At 37.7% G+C, this 21,599-nt stretch overlaps 2 protein-coding genes across 8 annotated transcripts in view; one reads left to right on the top strand and one right to left on the bottom strand.

Annotated features, from left to right (window-relative positions):
- SLC25A21 (solute carrier family 25 member 21) overlaps positions 1 to 21,580 on the bottom strand; it is a 261,829-nt gene extending 240,249 nt beyond the window's left edge. For 5 of the 7 annotated variants that reach the window (XM_054200349.1, XM_054200351.1, XM_054200353.1 and 2 more), the window contains exon 1: positions 21,377 to 21,579. In XM_054200349.1, the coding sequence (XP_054056324.1) occupies positions 21,377 to 21,443 (67 nt within the window). In that variant the 5' untranslated portion in view covers positions 21,444 to 21,579. Of the gene's footprint in view, positions 1 to 21,376 lie in introns of all 7 variants that reach the window. The other 2 variants (XM_054200350.1, XM_054200354.1) reach the window with 2 other exon arrangements.
- MIPOL1 (mirror-image polydactyly 1) overlaps positions 21,360 to 21,599 on the top strand; it is a 195,513-nt gene continuing 195,273 nt past the window's right edge. The window contains exon 1 of the mRNA XM_054200344.1: positions 21,360 to 21,401. The gene's annotated coding sequence lies outside the window, so the exon portion shown is untranslated. The remainder of the gene's footprint in view (positions 21,402 to 21,599) is intronic.

Below are 21,599 nucleotides of genomic sequence, written 5' to 3'. Positions count from 1 at the left end.
TAGTAATATCTTGACCAGAAGGCTAAAGTATGCTCAGTATGGGAGCAGCCTTAGCAAGGAGATGACTAATGAAATATTATTTAAAATAAAGTAGTTTTAAATATTTAATACTTAAGTTCAAATAAGTTAATGGGTTAACATAACCCACACTTTTTGCAGTCATGTTTGAAATGCAGTACTTCAGATTTCTGGATACTGACAAACCCTCCTTCAGAACAATATCAAGTTACTCCAAAGCCTAAGCATGAACTTTTAAATAGACACATCTTTAGATACTCATTTTTGACCTGCTGCAGTCTTACCAGGCCATCACAGACACATATAAGTTTCAGAAGACACTGGCACATGTCTTCATAACATGATACTACTACTATTTTTTTGCATGCATTGATGAGCAGCAAAATTGTTAGCATTTATAAGCATCATCATTAGTATAACATTAGCACGGAGTGAAATGGAACAGTTAATGCCCACACGCTACTGTATCTAGTTTTCTGAAAACATAGACATGACTACAGTGGTTATGGTTCCTTTTAGTCTTGAAGATCCTATGCGCAGCAGAAACTTGGCTATAGAGAATGATGATACAGAAATGGAGATTTTAACTGATTTTTGATCTCAGTTTTACGTAAGTCATGGTTCCAGTTGTTACCTTTGGTGGGAAATTACTTTTCATTACCTAAGCTATATAAATATTTTAAGAAGCCATGTTAATTAATGCACTTTTTTTTTAAAAAGTGCAATTGGTGCATGTCAATCACTACTTTAGAGAATCAAAAAATATCAATATATCTGAATTTTCAAATAAGGTACAATATTTGCAGATAATACACAAGAATTTAAAATACCAAACAAAAAAAAGTAGAGGTAATACTTTCCTGTAGTAGAATACTTGAAGTTTAGTAACAAAATGGTGGTACGCCATGAAACAGCTTCATCATTAATTAAAAATGGTTAAATGGTAAAACACTGATGACATAGAATAATAATTTACTTGATAACTCTAAAATCATCATTGATACAGTAAGTAGACATATTTTAAACACACACAAGCAGTGCCATCACACTATATTCTATATTTATGTGTTAAGTGATACACCTTGCTCTACATAGTCTAGAGACAGTTTTCAGGAAATTCCTGCTTCCGAGGAGGAGAAAATAAAGTAGTGAAATAAGACTTCAAGAAGCAACAGAGAATCAGGACTAGAAAATATGAATGAGGTCACCTTTTAAATATTGATTTGAGGAACAAACTTTAGACAGACCTGGAGTTGTAAATACAGTCACAGTCATTAGAGAAACAAGTAGACAGTATACATAGGACACAAATGTATCATAGTCATCCCCCTTTTCCAATCCCTTTTCATATTTTGCAAGGGCTATTCAAACACCTTAAGTACCAAAGTCTTCACTTATACAATAAAATAGGTAAGGCTCTGGCAGTAATACAAGCCCTACCACATATTTATTAAGGGTTATGCTCTTAAAACTAACACTGTTGATGTGAGTTGCAAGAGGAATGAAGAACTAAAAACACATACACCACTAATATGCAGTATATTATTCTTTCATACTATATATGCCTTCGTATTTCCAAAAGTATTTATATCTACCCATGATTTAATAGGTGCTTAAAGTTACACAGTTGCCACTGAATTTTGCTAATAGCTGTGTGAGTCACTAGGATGCAGTTTAACAGATGCATGTTCTTGTTCAGAGTTAGAAGAAAAGTGTACAGTGAAACCATCGAACTGTAAAAGCATTACTGGAGAGGGAACGAAAACTTAAGGAGGAAAACTAGGGGGTTAAAAGTAAAAGAATCTCAGCATAACAAAGGTATCTGTCATCTGCAAGGCTGTGTTAAATAAGAGATTCAGGAAATATTTGCTTATATAGTTAACACCATAATATGAAAGTGAGAAAGCCAAGACACAAGTAGTCAGTGGAGCTTAGATCTTCAAACTTCAAGTGTGCAAGTAGATGGTATCTGAGTGGGCACTACATCCACAGGTGCAGGACCACCAAGGTCAGTATCTGGCTGCTTTCCAAACACAAGGCCAAAGTTCCAGATGTTTCAGAGGCACTGCTCCAGCTCCACCAAGAACACATTTACACCATAGGTCTTCCAAACACAGGACTGGGTTTTTTTACTGAAGCCAGGGAATTTGTGCCCAGACACCTACAAGATTAGTGATAATGTTTGAAAGTAATATTAGTTTCTATGAGTGTTTATAAAGTCTCCATAATTACTACAAAAGGTTGTAACTTCCAAATTATCAATGGCTCAAAAGCCAGTTTTCTTCCATTTTAATCTAGAACTAACAGACAATATTCTATGCAAAAAACTTATTCTTAGCTTAAATATTTCTCAATCCAGTGTTATGTAATAGAACTTTTCAACTAATACCATACTTTCCTGCAACACCTACAGACTGATCTTTAACTGCTTCCAGTAGCTTCTTAATTTCAGTATTTCTGTCGTAAAACATGCTTATCTTCCTAAAGAAAAGATTTCACATAGCAAACCCCCATGCGTGGTTAGTCTTCTGTTTGCACACACGAACTCAGCAACAGCACAGCAGCCTGAGCATCCTACTAAGCGATCTGCTTTTGTCTCCAAGCAAGACAGCAGAGAAGCACAACACTGCCATCTCCACCTTAAATGCTGAAGTACAAGTACCACACACAAAAAGATTACAAAATACAGCAAACAAGAACATATGTAAAAGCTTCTAAAACTTTTACGAGCAAATTAAGAGAAATACTGTCAGGCAGAAAAATTAGTTAAACTAACCCACATAGTGTACCAGAAAAAACATCAAAATCAGCCACCTTGAAGCCTAGAGGGGATAGAGCAAGTGAGCTGAAAACGCAAATTCCCCTCACATTTCCAGCCACAGCCCCTGCCCTCAGATGACCTGCATCAGAAAGGCAGAAGACATACTTGAAACTGTTTCTATGCCTTGGTTTATCTGTCAGTACTGTAGATTAATACAAATTGTGAAGTTTTTTCTAGTGATGTGCTTATACACAGGAAACTGACAATCAGTGACTCAACTGCCATGGATGCAATTTGCCTTTTCCCCCCCACACACATACAGTCAAGTGGATTATACACTGAGCAAAGGGCAATATGAAGCCTGAAATACATTCCCCAGATCCTAAACTCAGTTTATGAGTAATATGTCCATCAGCATACCAGTAGTATGAAGATTTTATTAAGCTCTTTCTTAAAAAGCAAAGTGGAACCTTCCTTCCCTCTTAATCCTCACACAAAGATGAGCAAAATCCTTTTTCCTGGTGTGGATTATTTGAATATATATCTTCCTTTAATGGCATTTGTTAAAGCTTTGTGTTACCTGAGAAGCAGGTCCTACAAGGGAAAATATAGAAAGTGACAAACAGCTTCATTAACTATCACAATAGAGCAAGCAAATTAAATTGCTGATGTCTGTTAAGCTTTGGGTGAAGTTCAGAAGCAGAAGTATTCTTGGCACTCACTGCAGCCTGATAAGACTGGTAAGCAATCCAAAAAGCCAACTGCTACCAGAACCATTACCTACTCTTCCTCCACTGACTGGGAATTCCTGCTGGCTCCTGAAGATCAGGCAAATAAACTGACAGAAAACTAACCCTACCAAAAGCAGTTAGGTTTCTGTCACGTAAGCTCCTTGGACCAGTTCTCTAGAAGGTGAGCATCATTTCAAAGAGTTTGCTGACACAATAAGAACAGGCATAGATGGGTAGCACCACCTCTCTTCATAGGTCAGAGGAACATTGTAACAGCAGAATATATCATCAACTTAAAATGCACCCAGAATTTGTTCAGATTTTAACCTAGACAGTGATAAAAAGCCAGAGATGAAAGCAACAGGTAAAATAAGAAAAGCATTCTCATAGGTAGCTTTTGGCTAAAGAAAGGGCTCACGCAAGCAACTTCATCTCTACCAATTACACAAGTTAATTGTAAAAACAAATAATAAATGGAAAAAATATGAAATATCAGGCTGGGAAGCATGCTTTCTGGTGTTTTAATTTCACAAAGTGTTGGCATACAATAACCCATAGGATTAACCTAAACAAGGAGCAGTTTGTACAGGAAACTTCCAGGAAACATGGAAGTTCAACATATAGAAGATTCATGCTTAGTAAATAGGGAACTTTCTTCAAAAGACAGCCTACAAAACTTGGGAGTTTATTGCTTTAGGCATCAGAATGTGCAGAAGGAACTGAGTGGATATATTTACTGGCTACAACAAGTGTAAAAAAGCTCAGGGCCTTCATTTATTTACCTAGTTTGTAGACATGAAAAAAGGAATATTTAAACTACATACAACAGGAGAGACTTTGGAAGAGATCACTGACAGCAAATATTTTTCCCATCAGCAGGTTTGATACCATGAGGACTCTGGCAAGAACAAACAGGAAAACAAAGCACACAATTGTATACAGTCAGTGCATCCTGACATTTAGGTCCTGCTTGGCACAGACCATATTTTAGAAAAATAACACAATCACTTGATATTCTATGTACAAAGCATGACCATCAGTTTTAGATAAAGCTAGAGCTGCTGTGCAGAAGCAAAGCAAAACAAATGGAACTGCCATTGAATGGAAACAGACCTGGATGAGATGTTAGCACTGTCAGACTGTTGCCAATCTACATCCTTCAACAAGTGGGGGAGAAACAAATATGTGCTGGGCACTGAACAATGGAAAGAAATTTGTGCTCAATCCAGCCCCAGAAGACAGAGTTCAGCCTCCAACTCAAAGCCAACCAAAGATGATTAATACATATGGGATGCAAATCTCAATAGAAAATAAGAGAAATTGAACAAGTCCCAGCTATAACTGAATGAATAACTGATGTTCATAGAAGCTTCCAAGGCAAATACTGACAGTTCACTTGTATGACAGTGTCAAAGTCTAAGCTAGGAAGTCAAGACAAAACAGCAATGCTATTAGATAAATGTAGATAGGCTCAGACAGAAGACTGCTTAGGTTTTAGCTTGATTAGTACAATAAACTCAGGAGAGTGTTTATTAATGTCTGTGGAGTCCATAAAAACCCTGTTCTTCACTCAGCAAGACTACCATTTCCAGACTGACTACAAAAAAGAAGCTATTTCCAGATATGCACCCCACATCCTTTGTTAAAAGGCCAATGAATCCAGGTCCAAAATATAACAGTGTCACTGTGACTTTACATACATTACTTGGGGTAAGGGAAGTCAAATACTAAGAAGAATTTTGTTTAAGTTTGAGAGTAAAAGTTCTAGAACAGAACAGAAAATAACATATGTTAAGAACACTGCATCCATGAAAGAATTCATGGAAAAGGATGCCAGGGGTACATCAGAATAGCTCTCCTCCTTCCCTGCAAAGGTTTAAATTTGTTGGATGGAAAGAAGTTTTATGTAAGACTCCAGGGTTACCAGTTTTCCAGAAGAGATTTATGATGCTCTTCTACACACCATACAGCTATTTTCACTAAGCAATACATCTGATCCAGAAGAACCTGACAACAGGTTGCACATTTCAGAAATACAAATTCAGAGCTGGCTGGATTTTTCAGCTATGAGCTCTACAGCCTGTTACAGAAATATTATTTCTCCACCACAGGTACAAACCAAGAATGTAAACTATAACAGAAATATAATTAACTATCACAAAAACCATTTCCTACAGGATTACTTTCTTAAATGAGCAAAATTTCTAATATATTAGCCTAACGTCCAAATGCAGGTGGGGATATCAGTTCAAGCCTTTTGCAGGATTTCATAGAGATGTAACTTACATTGTCTCAGATTTACAAGTAACTTAAAAAACAGCATTTCTAATAGAGTTAGAATCAGTAACTTAGGTGGGAGGGGATCTTTGGTGGTCATCTGGCCCAACCCTTTCTTAAAGGTGGACCAACTTTGAATTGCAATCAGACAGTCAAGGCTCTGTGTGGTCCATCAATTGATCTTTCTGTATTTTATACTTATAAAACTTACATGAATTATATATTGTTCACCCTTAACTGCTGTGATTAACCTCCATTCTGCAATAGTTACAACAAAAGTAATTTTTTGTGTTAAAGTTTAGATTATGGAATTTAATATTTACCAAGGTTATTTAAAAATACTCAATTAGCAAAGTAAAACTTTGAACTACTTTGGTATAAAGTGAATATTCTTCCAGTTTAAAACTCTTTTTTCCTATAAGCAGCATGTGACAGTGACCTTTTAGTTTTTGCTTCAAATCAAGGCAAAATAATTTCCTCCAGTATCATTATAGCTTTTTTCTCTAGTAATCAATTGATGTGTTTCAGTTGAGGAAAACTTCCAAAGTCACTGGGATAGGAACCCTTTACCAGTCTATCCTACCAGACAGGTGATTACTTTAACTAGTCACCATTCTATTCCTGCTAACTTCAGTGAGTTGTAATTGAAAATAAGGCCTGTTTTATTCAAATTACTTGATATATGCTTTTAGGCACTCAGTTTTAGAAGCTCAAATTAAATAAAAAGTTAGTTGCCTATATACTTTAGGGCACTCCAATACTTAGAAAGTTGCTGCCTGACTTCAACAGGACACTTCAGAGCTCCCAAGCCCACAGCCAGTGAAATAATTCAGCTCCTGTACACATACAGGGAGCAGCCACCTGGAGCTAGTAGTGAGTATGTTGACATGCTGGACACCACAGGATATCTGACACAGATGTAGTATAGTTAAGAGGTTCAGGGAAAGAGTAACTTCCATTGATTTCTGTGGAATTGAGATACTGATTAGTCTCATGGTTCAGGCACCTCCAGTTCCCCTGGAAGTACACATGACAGGTTAATGTGTTAGGGTCCAGAAAGAAAAACCATTATGCCTAAGGCTGCCCTCAGCTAAAAAAAAAATCAAATATATTATTTCACCTTTCAGAAGACTTGACTGACCACCAGGGCCACTGCATATACAGTTACTCTCTCCCATGTTTGATGTGTACTGCTATGCAAAAAGTGATTGCAAGACTCAAAGACCTAGAAAGAGAGCAAGAATGAACCCAGTTTTACAGCCTGGTGAAAAAACCACTCTAGGAAAAATACAGTTTTCTTGGTTCCTTGGGCTACAAGCCAAGGAGGGTCTCAGCTCTTTCACTGGTCTCATGAATCTCCTGGGTCTGTTCTGAATTGTTCAATAAGTTAGAAGCACCCAGTTTTTCTTATGTGGAATGCAGGCAGTCTAAATCTTATCCATAGTCAAAACTATTTATACTACAAAGTTGAATACTGAAAAGTTTACAAAACAATTAGCAAACACATAAAATATGTTCAAGCTTTACAAACAGTTCAACCATCATACAAAATGTAATACAGTGATTTATTCCTGTCTGAATTTAATTCCCTAACCATAGAGTTTGTTGTCAAAATAAAGGCAAAGCAAGCTATCCCCAATTCCAGTTGCACTAGATAAGGTTCCAGCCCTATTGATGTCCCACCAAAGAGGGGATTGATAGAATACTGACTTTCTCTCTCTCCATTTTTCAGTTCTTCACAGGTTTGGCAATTACAGTTCTAGGTGCAATTATAAAGATTAATTAAAGTGTAGGAAACAAAGATTAAGACTGAACAGAAAAAGATCAGTTTAAGACTGAGCTGTCATAATTGTGATACCATCTCTAGTTGACTGCAGTGGTTTTCCCTGAAGAATGTTACCCCCATTCAGCACACAGAATGCATACAGCTCAGTCAGAGTAAGAAAGTAGCATTTAGTCTTTAGGGTCCCTTCTACTTCAAAATAGTTGGAAGATGCACAGTTCAGAAAACAGAGGACTATAGGCAAGGAGAAAAATTTAAAAGAGATGATCATTGCAATTAAGGCAATGAAAACCATCTCTTCCTCCTACCTCCTAGGATTATGTCCCCGCCTCTCTACAAGTTGCATAAAACATTCATAGCATCCTAGTAAACATATCTACTTTACTTGCAGGTGATGTATATCTTGAGGCGCCAGAGACTCCTGCAAATCTCAACGCACCAACCAAGTCCTCAGTGAAAATACTCAAGTAGCATAAGGAGATTCATGCATAATCAAGGAAAAAATAGTCAGGTGTTGTATGCATAAGTGATAACATATTACATGAGAAGATGAGTATTTCAATAGAAAGCCATTATTCTTTCCATTCCCTGAATAAAGTATACATTGATATGGAGAAAGAAGGACCAGGCTGTTACATAATGACTAGTAAGATCATGCTACACAAACAAAAGGTTGTTGCCTAAGTTACTTCAGCCCAATTCCAAGCATTCACTCTAGGACTGCAAGACTAAGCAAATGACTAGTCTGACTAGAAGTGTTGTGTCAACTGAGCAATATTCTTGCAGCACTTTTAAAGAACATTTCTGAATGTAGAAAATCTTTGTGTAGACAATATCTAACCAACGCAATGTAAAAGATGCTTTATCAGCAAAATTTAAAGTTCATTCTACAGTGCCCCTTATCTTCATACCAGCAATTTTGACAAGTGACACTTTTAGTGGATGTTTAAGGGCTATCTGCTCCAATTTTGTGGCCGCTTTTTGCTTCTGTTTGCATAAACTGGAGTTTAATAAACTTATTTTTCCCTATTCATTTTCAGAAACTACTTTTGCTTAGAGTTTGTGTAATCCTTCTGTTTATTACTTCGCTACCAGAAATCTTTGAATTTCAAGTAAGTACAATGTTACAGAAAAAACATCAAATCTTAATGTTCAATACAGGGTAGATTATACATTTTATAGATTTTCCAGATCTATAAACAGATTGAATTTTTATACACACAAATATAGAAAAGGAGTCCCATTTATATACCGCTTCAACAGGGGGTCACATTTTCTTTTAGTTTGTGTGGGAATTACCAGATATCATCCTATTTTTGTGCAAAAGTGTGTTAATTTTCATTAATTTTTAGAAGAATCTTTTCCATTTGTTTTCTAGAGTTATAAAGTAAATACCAAATCTTGATTCAGGAAGAAAAACTTAAAATAATGTCTGCTTACAGTAGATGGCATCACATAGGTACCACACATTCATTCACTAGGCTTTGATTAGATCCATGCTGTGCAAAACAGTTATTGCCCATGCCTAATACACATTTGTACATCAACATTCACCTAATAGCAACAAACCCTAGAAGAACAAGACAGAATAAAAGCTCCTTTTTCAGGAACAGGATGAGATCTCTTCCTTTCACTCCCTTTGTGAAGCAGAGATCTAACTTTTATACCAGTGTTGACCAAATATCCATTCTTACATGAAAGAAGAGGCTCCAAATACTGCAAAGCAATTTAAGTTTTTTGCAGGAGACAGCTACACTGGCTCTAATCCAGTGGACCTCAATGAGATTACTGAAAAATGCTGTATTTGCTGCCTAAATTTAAGGTCTGCTCAGAACAAAATACATTGCTGAGCTCTGCTGGCTACATCAACCTTCCTAATCACAAATGACAGAAAACAATAAAAACACTGTCCCACAGAAGTGTTCACATGAGGTCTGGGCAAAGTGTATTTTGCAGTCCATGTGCCAAGCATCTGATTAATCTTTTAGTGCAACCTTTGTGTCAGCCTACAAAGAAAAGTATTCTACCAGTAAAGGAGTATTTGGGGAAAAGATAATTGGCAGTGACAAAAATAGCTATACTTCTATTACTATGATACTTCAGTTACAATTACAAATGGCAGAATTTCAACAACTCGGTAACTTTTTTATCTAACAAAACACCTTAAAAGCCAGTGTTGCCTATATAAACTTCAAAAGACTGAAGAGGCTTTTTTTTTATCTGTCAATCAATAAGTTTTCAACAGGTCAATTTTGATAAATATGACTTGATAAAACATTGAAGACTTTTTCCAAAATGTTATTCAGTGTCACATATGAAACCAGCATAGCCATTCACACTATGACATTAACTGCAGCTTCATAAAAAACTATTACTTGTTCAAAAGCAGAGAGTAGTAAAAATACCAGCTACTGTTATGTCCTGTTATGCACTCTTCAACTGATAGTACATTTTAAGTTCTACTGTAGTCTTAAACAAGTTTGGGCGGAAGGTATAAATGACATGGTAAATTTGCTTTTGAATTCAAGGAACTTTTAAAGACGTCTGTTTCCCATTTAGCTCTCCAACAAGAAACAATATTTTCATTTGTAAACATACTGTTTCATAATCAGACATTTTGTGCTTTTGAGGATCCCATGAAATAAAATCTACTGAACTCTAATAACTATTTTTTAAAATAAAGCAGTACATTTTCAACATAAATCTTTCAATACTCTCTGCACCCCTCCACAATGTAACATATAAGGAAAGATTTTAAGGAAAATTTGATCTAGTGTCCAAATATAACTTTACTTTAAACATGAGGTCATCTAAACATCTGTCTCCAATATATCCCTAGGGATTTAAATCAAAAGTCTGCTAAACATGTACAATCATTTTGAAAATAAGTAACAGAACAAATTTAGTCTTGATTATGATTATTATGCTTTTTTAAAAGGAAACATTTATTCTAATACAAAAAGTCTGAACTAATTTAAACTTTACGGACATTAACTTAGAAGAGTTTCATACTCTAAATAAGACATTTCTTTCCATTTAGTCTAGTCTCTAACAATATTAATTGTTTTATATTCGCAGAAATCCCATATGCTTTCTTCTGCCCTTTTAGATATGTCTAAAGCTGTATTTCTTATCATATTAAGAAATATAATTTTGCAGAAAGGACAAAAGTTTGCTGACAAATCAGCAGAAAAGATGGATTTGTTTCCTTTTTGTCATCTAGAATTGTCATCATCATACTTCACACTAAGGAAGAATATGCCAGATAAAGCATGTTGTATCTTGATACTTGTTTTCTTCACTGCTTAGGAAAAAAAAGCACAGTAGAGGCTGTTTTAAGCAAGGGCTGTCTCATTACCCAGTCAGCATTACAGTTTGGCTATGTAAAAATTTTTACTAACAGGTATCATGAATAAGTGGCAACCACATCTTCCCTGCTTAATTCAACAACCCCAACACCATTCAGAATCCTAATCCCATTTAGGAGAAGCGAATAAAGCTCTCATCCATACAACACAATACTTTAAAACTCCCATTGCTTTGGCTTTTTAACCACAGACCCGGAAACGAGTGAAGAGCAGGACTCTGAGGACTCTCAGAGCTCCCAGGTTCTTCCAGAAGTCTTTTCTTCTCAAAATACTCCTGATTCCTTTATGTAAGCACTCTTTTTGATGAGGAACTGCAGTCTAGAGATGGAGACTACCAAGGATATGATCGCAGAAACATTGAAAAAGGGTGCTGGACACAATGTTTAGGATGTGCAGCATGAGCAAGGCAAACACTCTTGTTCACATTTTTATGCAATTCTGACAAAACTATGGTGTATATACTCTTACAAGACCATGCTGACCATGCATCAATAATAAAGCACTGTTTTGGAAAACAAATTCTTCTAACAACCTATAAGCAGCCCAGTGCTTTGTTTTCTACTTGTTACCACAAGGTTACATTAAGCATATGTTTATATACCATCACATACAAGGCAGTATTGCAAACCTTCCTGTAGAGAAGATATATATAACCAACCTAAAAAAAGGCTAGTGTGTCATCGCCAGCCTCAAGCATTCACAACCTCATGGCTCAGACCCCAAATTCATCTAAAAATCATGAGAGCCATCTTTAAGCTTTGGTTTTTAGGTTCTTAAAGCCTTTACAATTCATCATTTCAAGCTTTAATGCCACATCACTGAAGATAGGTTGTTGTGAGGGGTTTTTTTTTTTGTTGTTTTTTTAAAATTTGAGTTTTAATCAAACTCAAGTTTTGAAACTAAATCACGTAACTCCACAAGCTGGAAGATACAAGTATCACAAAACCCATAATAAAGAGTTAAATTTGGTTTCTGTGTATATGATTATGGCAGTTAGAACCATCATTTGGGTTTGGGGTTTTCTGTTGTTGTTTTGGTTTTTTTTTGTTTTGTGTTTGTTTGGGTTTTTTAAACCATGCCTTTCATGTTTTACCAAGTTCAGCATGCTATCTCAAGTCAGCTGAAAAAATAAAGTTGAGCAATTTTACTATACATTCAAAACATATACTAATTTTGAAAATCAAACCTCTAGCTAAATATTAAAAAAGAATTTTTGGTAATAGAAAAATAAGTAAAACTTTGTCACAAAACCCCTTAAAATTAGCTCTAAGAGGAAGTAAGATAAATACTGTAAAGAATTTTCTCAAATTGAAAGTACTGCTAAGGCTCTCCTTTTGCTTTTGGGAGTGTTGCTGTTTGGGGACACCAGTCACACGTCAGCACACTTCAGTATAATAAAAACAGCAAAAAGCCCAGGAAACTAGGATAACACCCTGAACTGGGAAATGATCCATTGACTAAAGGCTGAAAGATGACCCATAAACTATGTTTCCTGCCAAAAATTGGCAGATTGAAAAGGATCCAGAGGAAAAACAAAAGCAGCTGTTAACAGTGTAGTTCAATGACTGAAAAGCAGATCTAAAGGCTAATTACCCCTGTGTTTCCTTTCCCCTGTATGGGCGGGACTTAACAACATTCAGAGTTTCTAAGATATAACCATATTTTCTTATCAGAAAATCACCACTATAGACAGTTAAAGACACTATAGACAGTTAAAGCTTTAGATGTTTCAGATGTTAGTGAAATTATATCTAATCATAATGAGCCCCAGGACAAGACATACTGCAGGAAAAATGGCAGGTACTTGTCCTGCAACTATTCCACTTCAAACACAACAAAAGCAGTTGACTTGTACTACAGACTGTCAGCATAGAGACTATTATATTATAATGACTGATGTTTAACGCTTTCTTGCATAAATGATAATAAGGCATGAGAGGGTGAAAGCTGATTATAGAAAAAGAGTATTGATTTGTTTTATCCATCAACAGGACCAGTGATGGTTTCTACAAGCAGCAAATGACAATTCATCTCCTTAGAGGGGAAAAAAATTAATTCTACATTTTCAACTCCAGTTGAAGCAAAAAAGATTTAAGGCCTTTATGAATCAAGATGCAGATACTTGAAAATACTTAGAAGCATCCCTATAATGAAACCGTTGTCAATTCTCTCCATTCATTACAATATTGATTTTCAGCACTTCCAGGTTCTAGGAGTCACATCACTATCTGAAAAGGCAGCGGTTTTTCCTACTTGTCTTTAGTTCTTTCAGCACTTTTAATTCATATCAACCTTAATCATAATACTTAGGCCAGTCTGAGGAGTTTAGGTTAATATACCCATTTTTCAGAGAGAATTTCAGAGTCAATCGTGTAACAAATGAGTGCTTCCAGTCTCAGTGGTATGATTTTGAGTGTCTCACACCTTGCTAGCTTGAAATAGAAGAGTAATAAGCATAAGAAAGAATGTTCACAAGTATAAGGACATCCAAGGTAACGTCACAGGAAATAAGCTACAGTTACAGGAAAATTGGTAACACCACTTAACAGGCAAAATTCCCAGATTTGCTGCACAGAAGTAATTAGCACCAGTTTTCTTTCTCCTTCCTAGAACGTTGACACAGAAATACATGGACTGCTATCAAAATTCTATACATTAGAATTTTATTCTTATTACATAATTAGCCTTTGGGTTATGACAATTTAATATGTATTTGAACATGAACATTGGTCACTAAGCACAACTGATGAAACAACAAAGACAGAAATGAAAAGTTTTTCTTTGCCCTAATATAATCTTTGCTCACAAGAACTTGCATCAACTTTCAGAACTGCCTCTGCAGCAAAGCATTTCTGCCTTTACAACAGGCGTGCTCCAGTATTAATTATTTTGACTACCTATTTGCTTTTCCATGTAAAATATGTACTATTCTTTAACTTGGAAATCTGACAACAAAATATTTAGAGTTTGTTCTGAAAAAGTACATCTTGTTAAGCTTTTATGCTCTGCTTTATGTCTCATTCCTGCCAATACCTGAAAGAAGTTAACATAGGCTTACAGCTACTTGTAACACAGCAGTCTTCACTTCATTTATAGATGGGCATTGAGAGTTCAAAGATATTTCTGCAATATCACATAAAATATATGGTAAAATTAAAATCATGAAGACACAAAATCCTCACTCTGTGGAAATCAGTAGCTAGTTGCACATGAATTCCACTGGACCGGAACTTTATCCCAAGTTCGCTGATTTATACGTACTGTCTTAGCCTTAGGACCATCTTTTGACCTTTACCAACGATATATCACCATTTACAATTTTTGCAGTTGATTCAAGGAAAGTCAAATTCAGTGCCATTGGTTTTGCAGTACACTTATGAAATCAGCATTTATTGATCATTATTTGTTTTATATCTTTAAGCTTTGCTTTCACATATTATCATCCAAAGTGACATATGCTGATCTTCTCACCTGCAACAGGTTCAACAGACACTTTTATTCCTCTCCCACCCATAGGAAATACCACATTTAGCATCTTTTTGTAGTATTACACTGCCATCTTGTGGGCAATAGAGCAAATGAGTACGAGTAACTTCATTACTCGTTTTTGAGGTTTGGGGTTGGTCGTTTGGTCGGGGTCTTGTTTGTTTTTTTTTTTAAAAAAAAAAAACACCAAACACGTTATACTAAAAGCAGTAGAAAATGTATACCCTTTCTCAAAACCCTCCTGCTTTCCCCAGTGTTTCTCTTGGAACAAAGACAGAACAGGACTGATGAGTTTGCTGCAGGATGCTGAAACCAATGGTGAGTATCAGAACAAGGCAACACTAGCTTAGTTTGAAATTTAACCCCCAGGTTCAACAAGTAGTTTGTTATGTGCAATTTCTAAGCCCACAGACAAAAACTTCATCTTTTCAAGGTCCCAGTTTCTACAGTAAGTACTAAGCACACAACAGGTATCGTGACAAGTTAAAAGTTATGAAGAGTCTTAGTTTGGTTTTGCTACTGTCACATAAATGTCTAAGAATTACTTCTTCATATCTTAACCTCCACAGAAACACTATTACATTTAAAAAAACACATTGCATGAAACACATTGAAGAGTTCCAAACAGGTGTTCATAACTTCTCAGTACACTGCAATGACTTGATCAAAAAACATCAGTTCACCATAAGCACTACATACAGAGGTTTTCATTTGCTCCATTTAAACTAGAAGTATACTGCAGGAATACTGTTTTTTCAAATTACTAATTGTCTGAAAATTTATAGGAATTTTGCTAGCTGCCAGATTTTGCATGTTCAGCACAGTGTATGATAGCCCACAAGGATTTTATTAGTTCCCACTAAAGTTAAACAAGGTTTTCTGAGACAACCCCACAACACTTTTAATTAAGGAAGATGTATATGAAGCAAATATTCCAATCTGTCTTTCAGATTCAGGGGTGAATTTTTAGTATTATCAGTAGTAGATAAGGGGAGGCTCAGAGACTGAAAAATGTTACTTACAAAATTAAAATTTGAAATGCTACAGTAGGTTGGGAGATACTCTTAAACAGAAATTTTTAAAATTTCTGCTGGGGAATGTCACAAGGTAACTGCCGCTGGTTCCTTACATAGCATTCTACATACCCTCAGCTACCTGGCTGCTGCACTGGTCTTCAGCATGGAGGTACGTTCTCATGGGATGAAAAACATTATTTTACCTGGTTTTCAAGGGCTCAGAAGACATGGGTCAGCAATTCAACAATACTGACTTCAAAACTAGCACCAGTTTCTGTGAGCTTCCCAAGTGGCTGTTCCTTATTCCCAGGGACCCACTGAAGTCATAAACTGTCCTGAATACCATATTCCCCTCTCTGAACTGTATAATGGTGAAAGCCATAGGGGTTGCATTGACTTTGCAAAGGTATTTCACATTTTCTTTTCGGCATGTTTTGTAAAACACATCATGAGGGGATGGTTGAGCAGAAACAGATAGAAATCTTCAAGTCTTAACTTCCTGACTGTTCCTACATCCTCAAGATTCTTAGGAGCATACTTAAGGAGATTCAGGATATCTGATCTCAGGTTACAAACACTTAACCTTCCTTTGCCTTCTCTTCACTCAAAGTTCTCCTTAACATATTGCCAACTAAGCAACTCCCCTTTGAAGCTTTAAGTCCAACCACAGGTAGCACACTATCAGTTTCTCAGCCTAGTAGAGAAAATTGGCCTCACTGGTAGGATCAAGTGTGTTTCCTTGGAATACTTTAACCTGTAGTATTAGTTTCAAGAAAGCATTCTATTTGACTGCTTACCACCCTTAGCTTTTTAATAGAAGCGGTCTTTGTTAGCATCCAAAATGCCAAATACAGGCAGTGAAAGACAACGAGCACATACTGTAGTCTTAGATATTTCAGCCTTAAAAGACTTAAGAGGAAGGTTTAAGCACTTTAAAGTATTATGATTTCAAGTCAAGATGGTTACAAGGTTTAGTTAAGTACTTAGCTAGTTGAATTACCTCTGAGCATTAAGTGATTATTTTAATCACATGTGAATGCTAATTGCATGGCTTAAAAGCAAGAAAAAAGCAGCTGAGAAAACATAGAACACTCATCCTAACTTTAATTCCCAGAAAAGCATCAGCAAAATAATCAAAACAAGTTACTTAAACACCTAGCAGGGGAAAATAAGAAAAAGGGAGAATTAACCAGTTTTCCTGCTGTTTAAAGTGCTTCCTGTACATCTATCACACTCCCTCTCCTATTCATAGGGACCAAATAACCTGAGGTGTTTCGCAGAGTACGATGGCTAGCATACCTTGTAGTGATGTTCATCTGCCTAATGCCCCTGGTCATTGGAACACCAAACACTGTTTTTAGTATTTTATTTGCATCCAACAGTCTTACTTTGACAATTGGCCTTTGTGCTTATAGATCTGATTCAAAGGAGTTGCTGCTATCCAGGATAATCAACTCTGTCTACTGAAATAAAACACCTCTCACAAGAAAAGGTTTGGACTTTCAAAGAAGCTTAAGAGAATTAGACTCCAAAATCCTATTAGATTTCAATGCAGCTGGAAACGTAACTCTTTCCAAAAAAATAAAAAATCGAAGCCAAGAGGTCCAAAGAGGCAGAAACCCTGCTGTTCCATGAAAATAGGAAGAATAGGGGGAAAAGACCAGCTCCAGTTATTCTTACAAAGTAATTTTTTTTTTTAAAAGGCTCATTTTATTCCGACTCTCCCATGTTCATTTTGCAGTAAGAGAAAGCCAATAATTCACATTCATTTATTAAATGGAATTAGGAAGAGAAACACACTGAATTACAGCAGAAAAGTACTTAAAGACCAGTTCAATATTGCAGATTGGAAAAATATGTCATCTTTCTGTTTACCACCTACTACATATATTAAGTCAATTCTTCAAAATTTTAACTTCAAAATTAAAACTGTTTATATCTTATTTATTTGCAAGTGTACGGAAGCAAGAGCAGTGAGCATACAAACTAAATATAAATGAAACGATGTTACCTGTGTGTTTAGCTAATTGTCTCCATCTGCAACCTTTTGTTATTAAAAAACAAGAATATACCTATACCAAGTAGCAGCATCCTAAAACCTTTGGGGTAACGATATTCAGCCAAGAGTCATCTGTGCAATTGTTTACAGTGATACTTTGTAATTCAAACTCACTCAGAACTCTTACAAGGATGTCTTGGCAAATCAACCTGGGTATCACACAACATACTTTGCAGTATTCAGTTCCTCTCTATAAGGATAGAGGACTATTGATTTTGTATGCAACACTTATTTTAATTTCTGCCTTTTCCATACAGGTGGACAAAACAAGGATTTTTTTGATCCTTGTGAATTATAGAAACAATTCTTCCTGTGACTTGAACCATGCATTCACTGGACTTCTCAAATTGCCTTTTGAAGAATTACTATAAGTCTAAAGAAATAAATTTAGATATTCACAATTTGTTCTTTCCCCAGTGATTCTTACAGTTTAGAGAATTTATTTTCTTTTTTTCCCCCCTTATGAATTCCACACATGCCTTAGTTTACTAATTAACCACTAGAGAAAAGGATTATGTCTGTAGTTCACTGTACTAGAATGGACCAAACTTACTAACGAGGTGTCCCAATTACATTTCAATCAAAGTCCTGTTCCTTACTATTGTCATACACCCAGGCAAGCAAACAAAACCAAGTATTTTCAATAATGCTATTAACCTCCATTCAGGAATCTGAAAGATGGGAGCAAACTGAATGCTAGCAGAAAGAACATAAACCAAGACCAAGTAAGGCTTTGTTCATATTTAAGATTGATTTCACCTTCAGGAAGCAGAGCTTTCAGTTTAATTTAACTTCATGTTAAATTACGAGCCATGCGGAAGCAGATGCAGCCCTTGGCACAGGCACAAGTAGGCACGAGATCCTGTCATGCTTAAGTTTTACAGTTCAATTACAGCACAGAGCCGTTCAAGTTTAACTTAGAAATACCTCAGATAGCCAGTGGTATGCTTAAATCTTTTCCTTTACAATGCTGAATACTTTCATTTCTCCTTCCTTCAGCAGGCCAGTATCTTCCATTTTATCAGTCCTGTAGACTAGGGGTCATGCTTGATTTCTTTCTTTCCCCTTCCCCTGTCTTTATTAAGTCTATGAAGAAGTCCTGTCATCTTCCATAAAGCTTCAAAAATCCCTTTCTTTCTGTTCTGACAGCTTAGGCTTATCTCTAATCATTTTCCACTCGACCTAGCAGAATCACTTCTTATCAGATCGTTTGCATCAGACATGCAGATGCTAAATAACCTCTCATTTTACTTACGCAGACAATATTTCTGACCCTTCAGTTACACCTATTCTGCAGTGCAGTTCATTGCCCAACTGCCTCGCTACTTTCCTGTCATTGTTTTGACAAAGACACCAACTTACAGCACCTTTCTTACAAGCAGCTTCATACATTCCTTGTGCTTAACTAGACGAGTTAAGATGATCAGAACTTCTTAAAAATCTAAACATTAGTTCACCACAATGTTGGGTTGGGTTTTTTTACCAGTTTCCTTCTAAATACCAGGCTGTGGTACAGGTAGGAAAGGCAGGCTAGGATATCTGTGACATTCACATGAGGCCCATAAATATGACAAAGCACCTATAAGAGCCCTATGTCCTTCTGCAGAAGCAGCCAAAAGCAATATAGAGGGTATCTAAAGTGATACTGGAAAACTAAGTTCAGACAACCAGCTCCCTCACTAGGATGAAATACTAAGTACACCGTCAACAACTCACACCATCCATCCCTTCCTTTCTTCTTCCACCTTTTCCGTGTTAGATCCACACTTGCCTGAGATATTTAACCTTTAGACTGAAGACCTCAAAGCTACTGCCTTCCTCTTCTATCTTCTCTATAAATCACCAAGAAAAACACTCAACAGGAGTTTTAAGCATCTGTCAAGCAAGTTTTCAAGTTTAATCCATTTCCTGCTAATACCTTAGAACTCCACTTTGAGCCAAATGTTTACCAATCCCTCTGGTATAATTTTAGTGTTGTTCAGAAGTAGAGAACAGTCCTTACTGGTTTATTTCAAAACCAATGAGTAGAAATTCCTCTACAGATTTAAGGCTAGTGATGGATGCTGCCGGCCTGTCAGGAAACCAAGCAAAAGGATGCAAGCACCTTTTAACAGTATGCCTCTGGACTAGATTCAGCAGGCTTCCCATCTTATACCTTAGAAGAGCGTTAAGTGCAGATCAGTTGTCTCCTTGAATTGAGACTTCTCTCACCTTAACACTTATGCCTACTAGATCAGCAAACAGTTTTCATGCTGTCTTTTCACCACACAACCCTCAAACACACTCACTTTCCAGTTCTAGTCCTTCTGTAAAACTTTGCCTTTATCTAAATGACTTTTCTTTCCACCAGTGTGTTAGCCAAACTGTCCATACTTCTATGAACAAAGAGAGCCTGTAAAGAAAACAGGCTACTGCCAGAGGATGGGAAGATACCAAGTTAAATTGATCTGAATCACTAAGGCATGGGCCCTCTGCTATAGGCAGATAAATTTGTCATCTTGCAAAACATCTAGTTGCAAAGCACCTCAGTATCCCTTCACGTATGAAGAGCCTTCAACAGGCTAGTACAGATTAAACCTTTCCTTTTTCTGCTAAGGGACAGGTGGGGATGGTACCAAGCAGAATCTAAAAAAGCTTTAGGATTTCCAAGGCTGCAAGAGAGCTACGTAAACACCATCATACAACACACTGGAAGGGCCAGGACAGCCAACCTCTCCACTTCTGCTGTGACATCTCTCTGTGCCAAAGCAGAAGGCTGAAAACAAAGGACATGCAGAGTCACGGGCATAAAAAGGAAGCGCCCAGATGTCTGTTGGTGGCAGGAATGCATAAGAGTGGATTTAGGGGCAGCAGGGGAATTAGAGGGAACAGAGCATCAGCTCACATGCAGTGTCAGGGTCCCACAGTACTCACCCAGAGAATTTTGCTTGTGCCAAAGCATTATGTAAGACACAGCAGTGTTACCATGTAGTTTTCCTCTTAATTAAAACATAACACAGCAAACAGCATTTTGATCCCGGAAGAGACACTAAAGAACACTTAAAAACACACTACATAGTTGAAATCCTAACAGGATTTACATATATACACTGAAAAAGCAGGATATTTTGTAAATATTCCCTACAAGGCAGGCTGACATAAATATTTGAGCTTGATTCTGATTTAGGGAAAACAAACTGAAGAAATTAACTAGCAATGCTTTCACTGCTAAGCAGATGCATTCTGTTTTGATATTTGTCCTTTGCAGTACAAATAGTGTGATGAATTAGCAACAGCGACATTCCTAAAAGCATTAGCAAACCAACAGAAATACATTTCCACCGCAGCCCTGTATTGGTTTCTCTGTAAGGCAGCAACCGGGGGAAGGCATTTGAGAAGGGGAACACCACTTTCTGTCCTGCATCAATGCACTACTGGCAGATTGCAAAGGCTGGCATTAAAATTTATTGTGAAAGTTACTGGCTCAGTCAGCCTCGAGCAAGGGAAGCCCAACTGCCACCCACCAGGGAGGCTGTGGAGGGGACACCCATGGCTCTTGCGGTTGAAGGGGGCCTCCCTACCGCCCTTATCACCCGAGGGGCTGTCAGGGCGTGTTTGGCGGAGATACACCGCAGAGCCGGGGAGGTGCCCCTTCACCATCCCCCGACCAGAGTTACGGAAGTTACGGCCGCGGCGCCGCTCCCGCCCCCGGGACCCCTCAGGGGCCCGCCCGCGCCGCCCGGCGGAGGGAGGAGCCGCCACCGCCGAGCCAGGCCGTTCCCTGCCGCCGCTCCTGCGCCTGAGGAGAGCGGCGAGGGGGCGGCGGCGCGGCTCACTTCACCTCAGCTTGGCGGGCGACGGTCAGACCCTCCCCGCCCGGGAGGAACGCGCCACTTACCCGCCGAGCCTCCGGCGACGATTTGGTGAGAGGCCTCCTGCAGAAAGTTCCCGGGCTTCCGAGCCATCCTCGCCCGCGCCGCGAGGCAGCTGGCGCTGGGAGAGCGGCTGCTGAGACGGGGCGACTGGGCGCTGGGCGGGTTGGGAAGAGCCGGGGGGAGGCGGGAGCCGCGGTTATCTGCGGAGCGGGGGGGCCGCGGCAAGGCCGGGTGGGGCGGGGGCGC

This window comes from Rissa tridactyla, chromosome 4, assembly GCF_028500815.1.
Source record: "Rissa tridactyla isolate bRisTri1 chromosome 4, bRisTri1.patW.cur.20221130, whole genome shotgun sequence".
Taxonomy (NCBI): Eukaryota; Metazoa; Chordata; class Aves; order Charadriiformes; family Laridae; genus Rissa; species Rissa tridactyla.
This window is presented reverse-complemented; position numbering and strand designations above follow the sequence as displayed.